Source organism: Colias philodice, chromosome 13, assembly GCF_061535455.1.
Source record: "Colias philodice isolate Cphi_HAF_F1 chromosome 13, ilColPhil1 Martin Lab GWU primary, whole genome shotgun sequence".
Taxonomy (NCBI): Eukaryota; Metazoa; Arthropoda; class Insecta; order Lepidoptera; family Pieridae; genus Colias; species Colias philodice.
In genome coordinates, this window is record NC_143098.1 from 10,667,958 (window position 1) to 10,685,202 (window position 17,245).

The 17,245-nt window shown below is 33.9% G+C and overlaps 1 protein-coding gene across 5 annotated transcripts; it reads left to right on the forward strand.

Moving 5' to 3' along the window:
• The first annotated feature begins 4,136 nt into the window (after positions 1–4,136).
• AnxB10 (Annexin B10) lies at positions 4,137–14,978 on the forward strand. Of its 5 annotated transcripts, none has more exons than XM_089702816.1 (8): positions 4,137–4,294; positions 5,709–5,885; positions 7,603–7,807; positions 8,232–8,311; positions 10,030–10,155; positions 11,800–11,932; positions 12,713–12,894; positions 14,537–14,978. In XM_089702816.1, the coding sequence occupies exons 1-8, from the start codon at positions 4,283–4,285 to the stop codon at positions 14,591–14,593; spliced, it is 972 nt and encodes a 323-aa protein (XP_089558942.1). In that variant the 5' UTR covers positions 4,137–4,282; the 3' UTR covers positions 14,594–14,978. The 5 variants fall into 5 exon arrangements, with proteins under 5 accessions (XP_089558942.1, XP_089558940.1, XP_089558941.1 ...); XM_089702814.1 differs by lacking the exon at positions 12,713–12,894 and adding an exon at positions 13,126–13,307 and having other exon boundaries at positions 14,534–14,978; XM_089702815.1 differs by lacking the exon at positions 12,713–12,894 and adding an exon at positions 13,126–13,307.
• Positions 14,979–17,245: the final 2,267 nt, after the last annotated feature.

Genomic DNA, 17,245 nt, shown 5'->3' on the forward strand with positions numbered 1-17,245 from the left:
AAATCGGTTGAGCTGTTCTCGAGTTATGCGCTTACCAACACATTTTGCGATTCATTTTTATATATAAGAAGATATAATATTATTGCATGACCTAATGTATTATGTTTTATTGTGATTCAATTGTGCGGTAACAGGACATATAATAAAATTAGTATCCATTTTATAGTATGTTTGAACTGGTAGTTGAAATGTTTGAGTAAATTAGGACTTATGATAATTATTATTGACTTTGATGTATTCCCTAGTTTGGTATTTTTCTCATCATGAAGATTCCATTCGTATTAAGTATAATGTATTAAATATATAATTAATATTTTAATAATAAAATTGGTCTTTTATTCAATCCTTTTGGCTTTTACCATAATTTTCTCAGTTACTGGAATAATCTGAGACTTGAATGGTGTTATGAAGTATGTTACAAGTGAGAAACCTTTATAAATAAAATTCACTTGACTACTTACACTCTAACTGAATTCATAAAAAAAAACCGGCCAAGTGCGAGTCGGGCTCGCGCACAAAGGGTTCCGTAGCAGCAAATATAATAAATTACAGTTAAATCAACCTATCTCAAAAACTATAAGAGATACTTTGATCAAACCAAAAATCGTTGAAAGAGTTAATTAGCATGCATCACCTCTATTTTTTTTAGAATTTTATACCCCGTAGTTATAAAAATAGAGGGGGGGGGACATACTTTTTACGACTTTGAGAGCTGATATCTCAAAAACCGTTCACTTTAAGAAAAATGTTTTTTAGAAAACTTTATATCATTTTAAAAGACCTTTCCATTGATACCCCACACGGGTATGTACATCGAAAAAAAAAATTTCATCCCTCAGTTACATGTATGGGGGGCCCCACCCCCAATTCTTTTTTTTACTATTTAGTGTCATATTTTTGTAGCGGTTCATACAACACATATTCCCATCAAATTTCATCACTGTAGTACTTATAGTTTCCGAGTAAATCGGCTGTGACAGACGGACAGACGGACAGACGGACAGACGGACATGACGAAACTATAAGGGTTCCGTTTTTGCCATTTTGGCTACGGAACCCTAAAAAAGTGTGTGCGTGTAACCTTTACGCGCGATTGAAGTAAAACTTCTTTGGCGTTGACGACATATATCACTGAAATGATTAAATATTAACTTAAATAAATAAATATTATATTATAATTTAATTATATTTATTATTCATGTGCTTTACAAAGATTATTTAAATGTTATATTAATATTATTCATTCGAAACAGGTAATTGAATGTCATCATAATTTCTTACGTACGAAATTATAGGTTTGTGGTAACTATAATGTGAAACATAAATTTTACTCTCTAAATTTGCTACTTTTCTTGAAAATACAGCATCTATCGTTGTACCGAAACGCGTTGTTGAATGAAGTCGAGAAGTATTCATAGATAAATCAAATTTTTCTTCTAAAAAATCAATTAACGGCTGAGATTCCTGAGAGCGAAAATTAACATTAAAATCTCCAGTTAGAATCATCGGTAATTCATGATAATTACTATTTAAAAGTCGAGAACCTTCAATTGTGAAGTGAAGTAATTGCTGATGAATAAATTTTATGATATTTGTCAGGCTAGTATTTGTAGAAATATAAATAACAACGATAATCACAGGTTGGTCATTCGTATTAACACATCGAACCAAGGCGATGTCACCAATTTGTGAAACCTCATCGGAAATTTGTGATAATATCGTTTGTGAAATATTTTGAATTGGTGTTACATTGTTCAGTGTATCTGTAGATGAATGATATACAGCTACTCCACCAGCAGTTGAGTTGGGTCGTTTGTATTGGGTAACGCAATAAAAATTTTCAATAAGAATTTGTTCGTCATTTTTCATCCAAGTTTCGGAAAATAACAGCAATGTGGACATTTTTAATACCTTATCATTCAGATCAGAAACATGAGCACGTAAACTTTGGCAGTTGAAGGAAAATAGTGTAATGTTACTCTCATTTACAAGGTTATATAATTCTTCCTGTTGTGTTATTAGGCGAGAATTTGAAAGTCTTTCAAATTCACACTGTAAATCAACTATTCCCCCTGGACGCTTTCTTCCATGATAAAATTTGTTGTCATCGGTGTTTGAGACAATGAACAATCCATTTATATCAGTTACTCGTGATAATGCTACATATAACAGCTGCTGACTGTGACTTTTATTGTATTCATAAACGATTTGATCAAAAGTACCACCTTGAGACTTATGTATTGTAAGCGCACAAGCAGATACTAAGGGCGCGTTCCCACTATGTCGTAACGACTAATTTATCGTTCGACGACTGTCGTCTCTACCTGTTCCCATTATAACGATTGTTTGTCGTCAACATTTTTTATCGTTTAGCGACTGTCGTATCTAGCTGTTCCCATTGGATCGCGACCACATTTTATCGTTTCCTGGGAGTCGCTTTGTCGTTTACACATCATCAGCAAGCTACAAATCTAGTCGCCTCTGCGTTCGCTTGGTGATTACTAGTGCGTTTACTCTCCTGAGTTCAATGGACGTTATAGAGTTGCCGTCCACGATTTTTTATCGTTTTACGACTGTCGTGCTTGCCGTTCCCACTGTCACGACAAAGTGTCGTCACTGCAAAAACTGTCGTAGACGACAGTAAATTGTGTCGTTCTAAATGTGAACACCTCCATTTAAACATATAAGCCACGACACTTAAAACTACACGATTATCTGTCGTCACGACACGGTGGGAACGCGCCCTAATGGAAACTGATTTCTCTTTGCAAATATTGTCTTATTTCTATTCATTGGTACAGATGACGATCTTCATAAAATTGGGACTGCTGTTCTACTAATGTTTAGAGTTTGAATATGATGGGCAGCTTTTTTCCTAATTTTCTCTCCTATCTTACCAGGAAACTCAAGCCATAAGCGTATGATGTTATCACTGTCATCACGTTCAATATACACTAACTTTCCAACACAACCGTTGGCTAAGCCATCAGATACATCAATATTGGTTGCAATAATGTAAAATTTGTTAAGAACTAATATGATTTCATAAGGCGATCCTCCTGTATCAATAACTGACATTTTATGAAATTGTTGGCGTACATATGCTTCTTGTTCAACTGAATGACAACCTTATCTGTTGCTATGGATACTACTTTGTCTTCAGCAATATTTAAAATAGATTGATTATAATCCGCAACATGTTTATTTTTATTTTTAATTTACTTATTTTAAAAGTAATAAATAAACAAGTATATTTAGAGATTTTCAAAAAATTTTGCAATTTAAAATAATGTTTTTAAAACTGTTGAATTTTTCATTCACATTGCTATTCACAATTGATCCGTTTGAAAATTTGAAAATAAATAATCCTAATTGATTATGATATTTGCCACTAGCTGGCGTATAAGTCAAGAAGCGTGTAGTATATGACATATACTTACAACCAATCAGAATTATTATTTTTAAATGGCGGAAACTACACAGACTATAGTAAGCGTTACTTCCGTCAGAAAAAAAATCTGAGTTACTCCCTAGTCGCGCCTAAAGAAGTTTTACTTCAAAAAAAACATATTTCGATTGACGATTGTTATGTGACCGCCTCCTTGTCTCGGCCTGGCAGGACACAGAAGGCTAATCACCTACTACTGCCTTATAGAAAATCGATCAGTGAAACCTGTGAGTGAAACAGATATTGTATGCATAATGCATCTGCCTCACATCTGCCCCCTACCCCACTAGGGGACACGGGACTTTATACTGCGTAGCATCATCAGCCTGATCCATTAGCACCACCATATAGTGCCAAATAAATTCTGGTGCTTTTGGTGTGGTTGGCATGAAAAACTAAATATCAATTACTAAAATCATGACAGATTTTATGTTTTTTAGGAAAGACCTTGGGAAAGACATATTCTTTTGGCAAAATAAGACAGCATGGAGAAAGTTGATATATTGATTATGTGAAGTAATTTTATTTTTCAGCGCTTTATTGATCGTAATATTTAATTTGTAACTGGCAAAAAGAGTATGCTCCTTGTCTTGCATAGAGTATGTGACTAAAATAGCAGCTGTCAACAGTTTATACGTCATCTGTAGCGAAGTAATTAGTCAACTGTCATTTGTCAATGTCAAACAGTTTGATTTGATACGTGTGGGTTGTGGTTGTGTTGCTATTAATTGCCGCTATAAATAAAATTATAAATAAAAGTGCTACTCGAAGTCTATTACTATATTATATTGCTTCTTTCATTGTTTTAATTGATATCTACTCTAATACATCATAATGGCTACCGTGGTAAGTAAAACTTTATTACGAAAATATACGTGTTTGTTATTTATACGTAAATAGTTAATTGTTCAATAAGGGCGGTTGTGATGATGTCAGAGACAATAGCAATTATAGGGCAGTGCTTTTCTATAGGGTGTGGAATTGGCCTTGACAAGTCATTTCCCTTGGGAAAACTTATTCATTCTGTCTTCAATTAATAAATTGAGGTCACGTCTTTAGAAAGAAGACGAAGCATCATTACCGTTAATGTAGTAGCCCTTGAACTATACACACTTAAATTGTCCGAATTATTAAAAAACTAGTATTTTTTATGAATGTTAAATGTGAAACATGATTCATGACTATAAAAACTGTTTGTTAATTATAATTACATATATATCAGTAAAAACAAACGACACTATTTACTTTTAAATATTATAATACTAGCGACCCGCCCCGGCTTCGCACGGGTGCAATGCTGATCTAAATACACTACAGAAAAACTAAACTGTGAACGTTGTATATAAAAACATAGCGGCCCGCTCCGGGCCCGCTCCGCACGGGTATAAAATAGATAGGCCGGCCGCGGCCGGTACCGCCGCGGCCGCAAACGCTACGTCCCGCAATTTTTAAATCTGTAATGCAAACGCTACGTCCCGCAATTTTTAAATCTGTAATATCTTCGAAAATATTCACTTAAATCATACGGTGTTAAGGGCCAATAGACCTATATTAAATGAACAATGTATTGAAGGTATTTAATTGGTTAAGGATTAATGCTGTATTGGTTAAAATCGCATCGAAAATTAGCCATTATTTGTCGTAAAAAGTAAATGACAAAAAAAAGTTATTGTGGGTTATCCATAAGAGATAGACATATACCATCGCGGACTTTTCTGTAGACCTTTTCAATGTGTATAATACTTAGTACATTATTTTGATAAAACTCGTAGGGTTCAGCCTGCGTTTGCAATGTAAGCGGAAAAAATGTAATTATTTACGACATCACATTAGAAACCTCAAAAATAACAGTACTTCTCCACTATTTAATGGATGTTATTATACATATAAACCTTCCTCTTGAATCACTCTATCTATTAAAAAAAACCGCATCAAAATCCGTTGCGTAGTTTCAAAGATTTAAGCGTACAAAGGGACATAGGGACAGGGAAAGCGACTTTGTTTTATACTATGTAGTGATTAACATTCAAGGCGCAATATTATAATATTAACATTCAAGGCGCAACTATAATATAAGTGTTTTTTGTTTGACTTAAAAAATTTTTTTTGTGTTGAAGCAATCTGTGGGCTATATTACTCCAATAAAAGTATCAGTCAAAAATTATTTATTTCAAAGCCGATAAAGTCACCAGCTAAGCTAGTGTGTATAAGACTACAATTGTTGCATATTCTTAACATTTCAAACATTATACACTTTCAGCGCGATCCAACAGTAGTGGGTGTGACACCGTTCAATGTAGTGGAGGATGCAGCAGCCCTCCGCGCTGCTATGAAGGGCTTTGGTACTGACGAGGATGCTATCATCGCTATCCTCACCAGCAGATCAAATGCTCAGCGGCAGGCTATATCGCAGGCCTTCACACATGAATATGGGAGGGTAAGACTTTCTTTTATTTCCGATGCTAAACTGTTAATCCATACTAATATTATAAATGTGAAAGTAACTCTGTCTGTCTGTCTGTTACTCAATCACGCCTTAACTACTGAACCAATTTGCATGAAATTTGGTATAGAGATATTTTGATACCCGAGAAAGGACATAGGCTACTTTTTATCTCGGTAAATAGGATAGGTTTTATCCCGGAAATCCCACGGGAACGGGAACTATGCGGATTTTTCTTTGACTGCGCGGGCGAAGCTGCGAGTGGAAAGCTAGTAATTAATATATTTATTTATAACACTTTACTATGCTAGTTAATAATACAAATTACTTAAAACTAAAACTTATAGCTAAACTAGCACAGAGGGCAGCCTTATCACTAAAGAGTGATCTCTCCTAATAAATATATTTTATATATTTTTAGTATTCGAATATATTTTTTTTATGTATGAAGTATAATTGATTATAATAGATGTTATTAGTAATTCTGCAAGTGTCACTGTGATTGTAAAATACACAAATAAGCAAATTCATTATGCATGCCATATCCACTGAATCCCCAGTGAGAAGACTAGCGATTGACTTGATTTATTAAACAAATGATTCTATATGCAATACAAATTGGTTAATCACTACATAGTATAAAACAAAGTCGCTTTCTCTGTCCCTATGTATGCTTAAATCTTTAAAACTATGTAATGGATTTTGATGCGGTTTTTTAATAGATCTCTATGTAATGGTTTTTTTTATGGAAGGTTTTAATATATAATTTATTAGGTTTTAGACAAAGCGGGCGAAGCCGCCGGCAGAAAGCTAGTTATTAATAAAAAGAAAAAAAAGACACCACCTTTCAGATAATTAAACAATATATTTAAGAAATTTTTGGTAGTTTAAATAAAAGTGCAATGAACAATAGACTCATCAATTAAGACCATATATGAAGGTCAAATTAGGTTTGAAACAATGCCGAATGAATCATCTCATTTTCTCATACTTTATTCTCTGTAAATGACTCATGAATAAAAACGTAATTGTATCATAGTTTTATAATTATATGTATTAATCTATTAATCATGTTATTAATGAATAATGCAACCTGTCAATACCTATTAAGCTTTAATTAATAATTATTATTTAAAAAACCAACAATAAGAGTGAGCGCGCACGAGCAACTTTGTCTCCGCAACTATTTTGTCTCAACTATTTTGTCTCTTCACCCATGGGCTAGTATGAAAGTGCGCGCACGTAGCGACGCAACTCCCCATACAAATTGATGGGAGAGACAAAATAGTTGCGGAGACAAAGTGGCTCGTGCGCGCTCGCTCTAAATATGAGTTTATCAACATAATTTAGTGCATAGTGTTAATATGGCTTGGCTTTTTTGGGTATATTGTTAACAGATGAGAAATTTTCAAAGAATAGAAAACATCGATTACGAGACGGGATTTGAACCCGCGTCTGTACGCCAAACCGGGGCAACGCCTATCGGCTACCCGTGAATCCGCTTCAGCAATCAAATATCTACTACTCTTTAGTCTTTCGGTTTTATGTGTCTAAGGGACACCCCACGCCATCTATTGACATAATTAAACAACCATCTCAACCAATATGAAACATTATTCGTAACTTTAAACATATAAATATTGAAATAATATCATCCAACAACTATTTCCACACTTTTTTCACTCACAAATTAAAATTAAATCTATTCTAGGACCTAATCGAAGATCTAAAATCCGAGCTCGGTGGTCACTTTGAAGACGTGATCATTGCGCTGATGCTGCCCCCAGCGGAGTACCTCTGCAGGGAGCTCCATCACTGCATGGATGGTATCGGTACTGATGAGAAGGTGCTCGTGGAGATACTGTGTACGCGCACTAAGAAGGAAATAGCAGAGATCGTTGAGACTTATGAGAGATGTGAGTTTTTGTTTTTTTTTATGTGTAGGTTATAGCGAATAATAAGTGATGATTATAGAAACTATCGCATTTTTTGAAGATCATAAAAAACAAACTATCACTCAAGCTTTTACAAGTTTTCTGATCAAACTTATTTAAATTTGCATTTGATTTATCGTTTCGAGTCACTGTTGTTGAACATAAATTAAACAAAAAACAAATAAAAATCTTGTATTTTACTAGATTTACGCCCGCCTTTCCCCGCGTTTTCAAAGAAAATCCCGCATACTTCCCGTTCCTGTGGGATTTCCGGAATAAAAAGTAGCTAATATGTCTTATTCTGGGTCTTCAGCTAGCTAACAAACTTTTGCATTTATACTATTAGTAGGATATCCTTTTTTTATATTTTACTTTATTCAAATAGAGTTTGATTTTTCTATTTCAGTGTACAACCGACCTTTAGCTGAGCACATGTGCTCAGAGACCTCTGGGGATTTCCGCAGACTGCTTACTCTTATTGTTACTGTAAGTTTCAAATCATACTTATTACTAGCTGCAAGTCGCGGTTTCACCTCCGTGGCTACACTCCTCCAGTTGGACTTAGCGTGATGACATATAGCCAAAACCTTTCTCGATAAATGGGCTATCTAACACCGAAAGAATTTTTCAAATCGGACCAGTAGTTCCCGAGATTAGCGCGTTCAAACAAACAAACAAACAAAATCTTCAGCGTTATAATATTAGTATAGATTACTAAATTCAAATTTAGATAAGAATGTGCCATTAAACAAACAAATTTACCTGTTCCAATATTAATTTTAAGTTTAAACCAAAATTAAGTACCTCTGAAATGTAAACTTTTCATAACTAAGGAATAATAGGTGCCCTTGTTTACATCCCTGTGGCACACCTGATTCTTAATAAAATATGGCTAATATAACAGTATATTAACATTACCTATTACAGCTTGAGCCACTTTTATCGCTACTAATAATATTAACCTGATAAAATATTGAGACTAAAATACATCACACTTGGATAAACAAAAATTTGTTTGAACAACTTGATAAAACGTCTATACGAAGTTTAACTTTTATTCATTAACGGCCTTACTTATAAAAAGTTAAACAATGGATAAATTTCAACCATTTCCTACCATAGCTGTGTCCTGCTCTTGCTCACATGAAACGTCATTCATAAAAACAAGACAGGTTATTGCAATAACTAATCCATTGCTTAGCGAATGGGTAACATTTTATAAGTAAGACCGTATGTGTATAATCTATATAATTTTGTTGTGTTGTGTTTATTAAGTACCTACGAATTTTGTAGTTCTTTAACACTTTGTTCTCTGTTCCATTTATTTCTGGATATTTCTGAGCCATATATTTTTTATGGTCTAATTTGTTAAGAAATAATTTTAAGGTTTACATATAATAAAGGTCAACGCATATTCAAAGTATTCTTTCTATCGCTTCTGCTATATTTGATTTTCGGTATAGTTGGTGTCGATGTATCTATAAACTATCCTACGTTATGCACTTAAGCAGATACTATCTTAATTTGTCGCAATATCAATTTAAACTGATTCTCCATATTGCTGACCTTTTTCATTTCCTGACATCATACCAACTATACCGAGACTAGAGGCCGTATCATGTTATTGCAATCAACTGCGCTGCGTAATAGTAGTAAGCTCCAATATAATAACTGACCCTGTCGAAGAGAACAATATAGCGAGACAGAAAGACTTGCGCTTTGCTCAGAAAACTATTTCCACTGGTAATGTGTGAAAGAGAACGATAAAGCAGTTAAGATATAACTATCTCTGTCACACAGTGTAAGCCAGGGAAACTGGAAACTTTAATGAGAAGATATTATAGTATATCTCAATCTAGACTGAAAATTTGTCATTTTCTAGATTTTCGTATTGTTTTGCAAATAAAATTTTCTCGTTATTCCTAAAGTTTCACAAAGTAGAGTTTTCGGAGTCATTTTGACTTTTTGCCCAGTAGATTTTATAAACAATCTCCAGTATATTCGCATAATAGATAAAATCTCTGGTATTTTTCATATTAGATAAAAAAGAATCCCTATGAAATCGGTGTACATAATTATATAAAAATCAAGCCTAAAGGAGGCAGTTCTCAGCCTCCTTTTTTGAAGTCGGTTAAAAGCATGGTAGCTAGAAAAGTATTGCAATACATCGATACGGCCCCGAACACACAACACGAAGTAAGTAGAGATCGTCCCAGGGCGCGAGAGATGAGGAGGCTGGCGTGGACCAGACTCGCGCTGCGGAGGCTGCTCAGCAACTGTATGATGCGGGAGAGGCCAAGTGGGGCACTGATGAGGAGATATTTAACAAGGTAAGATATAAGGTTATGGAGAAAATATGTTTTTTGTTTGTTTCATCTATATTTTTAAGTACTTATGTCTTTTCGATTTAACACAAAACTTCTAATATTAAATTACTATTGACTGATTTAAAGCTATTTTACTATTTGAATACTTTTACAGAGTAGCATAGCAGAACCAGCTTTACACGAATGGTACTTAGCTTATAAAAGTGCCAAATTCCATCGAGAACTGATCGCCGTTTTGTAAAATAAAGTGAGATAGATATCTGTCCTTCCAACTTCTGAAATAGTGTTTGGAGTTCAGAGGCGGCTCGTGACAAAATTTTATGGGTGTTCACTTGAAATAAAACACTGAAAATACATGGTGTAAAGCAGTACATTTATCAAAAAAATTACTTATAAAGGAAATACATAACTACGTCTTTCTTTTTGGTGTGCAAAAATATCTATAACTTAAAGCGACAAGACATTCGTAAATGTCTGTTGTTGCTTTCATCACAACCACACAACCATGGTGTTTTCACATAATATTGTTCGGATTTAAACACACGCGTATATGTTTTCGTTTTTGTCGTACATTTTTGCGAAAGGTCAAGTTCAGGCCGTGGCAGTCCCTGCTTTCAATTCAAGCCGAATTTGTAACGTTTTATCACACTTTTTAATGAACGCCACATTATAATTATTGTTCATTTTAACACTCACAAGTAATACTGATAACTACAGGCTATTTCAACACGTATTTTATAATTTTAATTAGAAAATTGCATGAATCGCGCGCGAGCATTGAAGTTGACTCGAGTGTTTGTTTATATTAATAGAAGTGGTAACTGGCAACGTCGCGCCGCGCCGCGCGCGCTATCGCTGTCCTGCCGGGCGGTAAAAACGAACCGGCAACGTTTGCGGGTGCGCCGCTCCGAATTTTGCTACTTTTCCATAGAAAATCTTTTGTTTCACGCGCAGGGCTTTGGCAAAACCCTCTCTTTCACTCCTATTGGATTTCGTATTAGGAAATGTACTAAATCTTTTTTCATTGGATCGCAATCGTGAGCGCACCGCTTCGCGCGTTACATTAATACAGTATTAGGTATTATACAGGTGTATGGGATGATGGTATGATGGATATATTCATTGGTATTAACAGTAGTTTTAAAGATTACGATTGATTTTAAATAGTAATAATTAATGTTAATAATTAAATTAAGGAGTATGATTTTATTATAATTATTTATGGGAGTTCACTGCACCAGCGCTCCTTAGGGCGAGCCGCCTCTGTTGGAGTTACGTACTAAAAATAAAAATCATATTTAACAATTCAACAATTTATTTATTGGTCAGCATGGCGGTGTGGTCACAATCACTTGGAACTTCCCTTTTGAGTCATATAGACCTGTAGTAGGGAAGTTCCCTCTTCCTTACTGAAATATAGCTACATGCTAACAATACAACAATATACATAATATATAGATAATGTACAAATATTTAGTTGATTTTGGTCTCACATTTTTTCCCAAAGCGAGGTTATATCTAGTGGTTTTTACCTTTTGTGTCTATGGTACAATTATAATAAAATCTAAAAAGTAAAAAGATTATACAGTCATTTTAGGTTTTATTATAACGTTCTATATAATTATTGGTGTTCTTATTTGCACTCAGATCCTAGCCCACGAGAGTTTCGGCCAGTTGCGCGCGATTTTCGAAGCTTACAAGAACATATCCGGTCGCACGATTGAGCAGGCGATCAAAGCGGAGATATCCGGGGAACTTGCTGAGGCCTTGAGCGCTATTGGTTTGTGTTTTAGCGATTTCTAAGTTATTTGTAGTGAAAAAGTAATTTAATTTAAGCTGAGAGTTCTGTAAGTTGTTTAAATTAATGAAAAAGTTGATACAATGAAGAATATAATATACACTGATCTTAAATTTCTCGTAAAATTACAAGATTTTATTAAATATAAATAAAATAAATAAATATTATAGGACATTTTTCAAATCGGACCAGTCGTTCCTGAGATTAGCGCGTTCAAACAAACAAACAAACTCTTCAGCTTTATAATATTTGCTTTAGTATAGATTATCACATGAGCATATTTTCAAGATATCAATAATTAAAAAAAAACAGCTTTTAGGCAATTTCGATCCTTGTCGTCAATAGGAGATTTACTTTTTGTTTCCACGTGTTTCACGACTTCTACAACTTTCTCGTGAGACTCTGCACATAACCCATTGAGCCCCAAGCGGCCCGATCGGTCCCAGACACAATATCCTACTACTATTATAAAGGCGAAAGTTTGTAAGTATGGATGTTTGTTACTCTTTCACGTAAAAACTACTGAATGGATTTAAATGAAACTTTACCACAATATAGCTTATACATCAGAATAACACATAAGAAGGTTTTATCCCGGAAATCCCACGGGAACGGGAACTATGCGGGTTTTCCTTTGAAAACGCGGGCGAAGCCGCGGGCGGAAATCTAGTAATAATATGTCTGTGGTTCCGAGGCCTGAGTTATTAAAAACAAAGTAGGAAAGCAAAATACACGGGACCACGTGTATCCGGCACATTTCAGTGGAGTGCGTCGAGAACGCGGCCGCGTGGTTCGCGCAACGCTTGCGGGACTCCATGCAGGGGATGGGAACAGATGACCGGACTCTCATCAGGATCCTGGTCTCCAGAGCCGAACTAGACCTGGGCACCATCAAAATGGAGTACGAGAGGCTGTACGACAAAACGCTGGCCAGCGAAGTTAGGGTACGTTACGTCCTAGCGTTCGTGTTGGACGCAGAATATCAACCTATATCGTGTTGGACGCAGAATTTCAACCGCGGTTCCATAGTGATAGCGGCTCGACGGAACACAGTGGGGTTTTAGTCGGTAAGAATCCGACATAACCCACGGCTCTTACCGTGGGGATCTATGCAAGATTTCCCCACTTAAAAAAATAAAAAAAGAAGGGTTCCTGTATGTAGGTATTTGTTGCAGTGGAGTGTGTGGAGAACGCGCCCGCGTGGTTCGCGCGAAGGTTGCGGGATGCCATGCAAGGGGGGGGCACTGAGGATCGGATCCTAGTCAGGATCCTGGTGAATAGATCCGAGATCGATCTCGAGGCTGTCAAGCGGGAGTATGAGGTGCTATACGATAAGACGCTGCTCAGCGATGTTGCGGTAAGTGTACGTGGTTTTGTGGGCGTTGCAGTTTTTAAATATTTAAATAAAAATATCGAAGTAATAGATGATATTATATTTAAACCTACTTTTTTGGTAACGTAAATGTTGTTAATGGTAAAAAATGTTAGACAGTACACTAAAAAGGGCAAAATCGTTTAAAAAAGTCGGCAAATTCGACGTTTTTTTTAATTGTATTTTGTGTAAAATTCAAATAAAAACTTTGACATCACAAAACCACTTTTATAATGGAAATGGGTCAAACATTGTTTAAATAATTTGCTTCATACTTTTATAAGTCGCTTTTTAGCAGCATTGTGTGCAGTTAATGTATTTCGCTTGTTGCGCATATTCTCAATAATAATTGAATAATTATAAATTATGAAAATATTTGATGGTAATTACTAATTTTACTTACCATCAAATATTTTCAGTCAGAAAAATTTTAGCTGAAAAAGACACAGCTATTACAACTGTTTTGACACACAAAATAACTTGTAAACTTAATAAATAAAGATAATACATATATGCATTTAGTCTATAATACTTTAAAGCTTACAAGAAGCTTTGTGCTTTCGCTAGAATTTGTTTTTAACCACTTTTATTAATACGCATTATTTGTAAATATGATCATAAAAAATTATTGCTTTAAATGTTGTACAAGATTTGTTTTAATTTATTTTGTTATATCTGTAATGTGTATTAATAAATGTTTCTCTTCAACTGCTTCTCATTGGATCAGGAGGTAATGTAATGCTAATATATTGTTATTTATATAAATTATATATTTAATAATTTTTATTCCACATTTATCTGCATGACTTTTATTTATTTTTATTTGTTCTTAAGAAACAGAAAGTACCCAAAGTTCTTTTTTTATGAATTTCATGTTTAGTTGCAATTAAATTACTTACACAATTAGTATTTTCTATAAAAAAATATTTTATTATATGAGATAAATTTCTATAGTCAAATCGAATCAAATAAAACAATAGTCGAATATCAATATTTTATTAAAATAGCTTTATCCCTCTCTAACAATTCATATTCACGAAAATCTTTCCCATTTGCAATCACTAACGTTGTCGCGTTTCTTCCACACGCACGTCCGCGCCGCTTGCCAACACGCCACGGAATGAAATGAAAACTTTTGCGCAAAAACACGCATTTGAAAATAACGCCATCTGTTGGATGAAAATGGAACTTTTTGTTTCGCGACTCGACAGCAGGGAGAAACTTCGGGCGACTACAGAAAGGCGCTCATCGCACTACTCGGCCCGGCCTAAACAAGATTTTAGGAACAGTTTTAGCAGCTTTTAGATTCATAGGAATCTCGAAATTTTTGCTGTTTTAATATTTATTATACACTATGTTTACGAAAGTATTTTGTAAGGTACTAATCTTTAAAACACCTATTATTCCTACTAAAGCTACCTGATTGGAATATTTGTAGACAGAATATTAATTGTACGTAATGTTTCCTCAATTCGTGTGGCCTTAGAAAAGCCTAAAAGTGCTTTGATTGTTGTAATAGAATAAGAGATTATTTAGAGTTTAAAAATATAATTTTTGACATGTCAAGACAAAAAGCATTCCACCGTTAATTTATTTTATCCAGTGTTTGTAAGCTTTAATTCTTGTTTTCTTCTTAAATATATATTTATTATGATATATTGTGTTTCATTTCATTACCTATCAAAACGTCATGGACTTATTCTGATAAGAAAGTAATCAATTTTAAGTAAGCTACGCTCCAAATACTACTAAACTGATTAGAAGCAAATCAATAATGGCGAATAAATCTGTATACAAACTCAGATTTACCTTTATTACGTGGGTAGTAAAGTGCTAGTGCTAGTGGTAGTTGCGCTTCGTGTTTTCACCCAGAATGCTCCGATTAACTTATAAAGTACTGCATCAATTTTAATTATTTTTACAGTCAGAAATATGAATCAAATATTCAAATTCAAGTAAAAAATACTAAGCATCAATTAAAATAATTATTCAGTATTTAAATCAAATGTTCTTCAGCAAACATCTAATATAACAATTACTAATAGATCAATTTATAAACTTCAATGCAACTAAATATAATTCTACAATATGCTTGCACGCGCAAGAGCGTGTTATCGCTATCGCGATAAAGGTGCGTCGCAGCCTAAAAAATTTTTTAAAAATATGCCTGTGCGCAAAACCTGCGGCTATTCACATGAGAAACTGTTAATAGAAGTTAATATCAGGGGGGAACCAACATTTTAAAGGAATGGGGCAATAAAATAAACTAGGTAAGTAGATAATATATAAATAGTCGTATGAAATAAAAAATAAAACCGGCCAAAAATAAAATTATGATGTGACTCTAAAATGTATGTTTTAGCAATTTTACCTTTAGCTGTGCTATAAGACATTGCTTTTAACCAAATTTCAAGACTCTGTGTTCACGGGAAGTACAATGTTGGTTTTGATTTTTGATTCCCTTGCGAATGTCGAAATTTGCGAAAAATATCTTGATTGGGGAGACTGAACTATGAATTTTCAAGAAAGTAGGTATATAATATTTTAGTAGTAGTATTTTTCCATATGATCGAGATCACTTCGTTTACTATAAATAGATAACGACAAAGTATTTTATTCTATTCTGGTAGTTTTACGGAAGGTGTTGCGGGATTTTTGAAATTGGTGATTTATCCTTGTGATGCTCTTCTCGTAAAGAAGACATCGTCATAAGACTGCATTACTTCGTCAGTTTTTCTATGGCGATAAAGATAATAACTGCGTGTGGCAAAGTAGAAACGTAAAGAGCGCCTCAAAATGTATTAAAATCACTTTTTTTTAACCAAATGAGTGTACTAAATAGCAAGATAGTAAGCTATAGAATAATTATTTAGACTGTGGTTTCTCATCTATCATGTATAAGGATGTAATTATGTGCTTTGTGGAGTGTGAATAAGTATATTTTTAGCATTAAAAAAAATATAGAAATCTGTCGTTTACCTAATATATGTAGTAATGATTATTGTAAGGGGTGAAATAAAACAATGATTATCGTCATGAATCTTTATTCACAAGTCATACATTACAGCCATTTAAATATGTTTACATTTACTGGACACGCCGTTGATCTTACAATGTGAGCAGCAAAAATATAATTACTATATCATTTTATAAAAATATATACGCACTTAGAATGCACTACTTTTGCATATTAATGTAAATAAAAATAAATCTCTTAGGCGTCGTATTCACTAGCCGTTTTCGTTTAAACTTTTAATATTATTTTTCTTGAGTTGAACTGTAGGATTACAAGTTAAAAACCCTTATAAATAACAAATATTTTCAGTGAATATTCGTGTATAAAACGCCCAAGAAGTATATATGTATAAGAAAGAACAAATCTAAGAATAGGTATATATATTAACAATAAAACAAGGCATAAAGAACATTATTATGCACTCGCATTAAGTACCAAACAAAATTTCGTACATTTTAGCCCTGTGTCGAACAATATACATTTAGCAACCAGTCATTGCACGTTTAGATTATACTAAAAATAACATTGAAAGCGATACATCATACATACAATATTATTTTTACAAGAAATAACTTTATATGAAAAAAAATCACTAAACGAGGAACATGGAACTCAAAGAATACAGAGTATATACAATAAGCATTTCTATTATTTATTATTTTAAGACTTATATAAAGAGAATTTCAATTGTCTTTCTCTATGAGTATAATAGGGTGGATGTACCACTAGTTGACCATTTAAGCGGTTTTATCTTTAGCTATATATAAAAAACGGGTTATTTGTTTTACGTTCAATGTTATTTTTGGGACACAGATAATTGAATACTCACTGTAACTATTGTTCTTAATATCAATTTGATAACCTTCAAAGGTTTTATGAAAACTACTCTGAAAGTTATTTCTGCTAA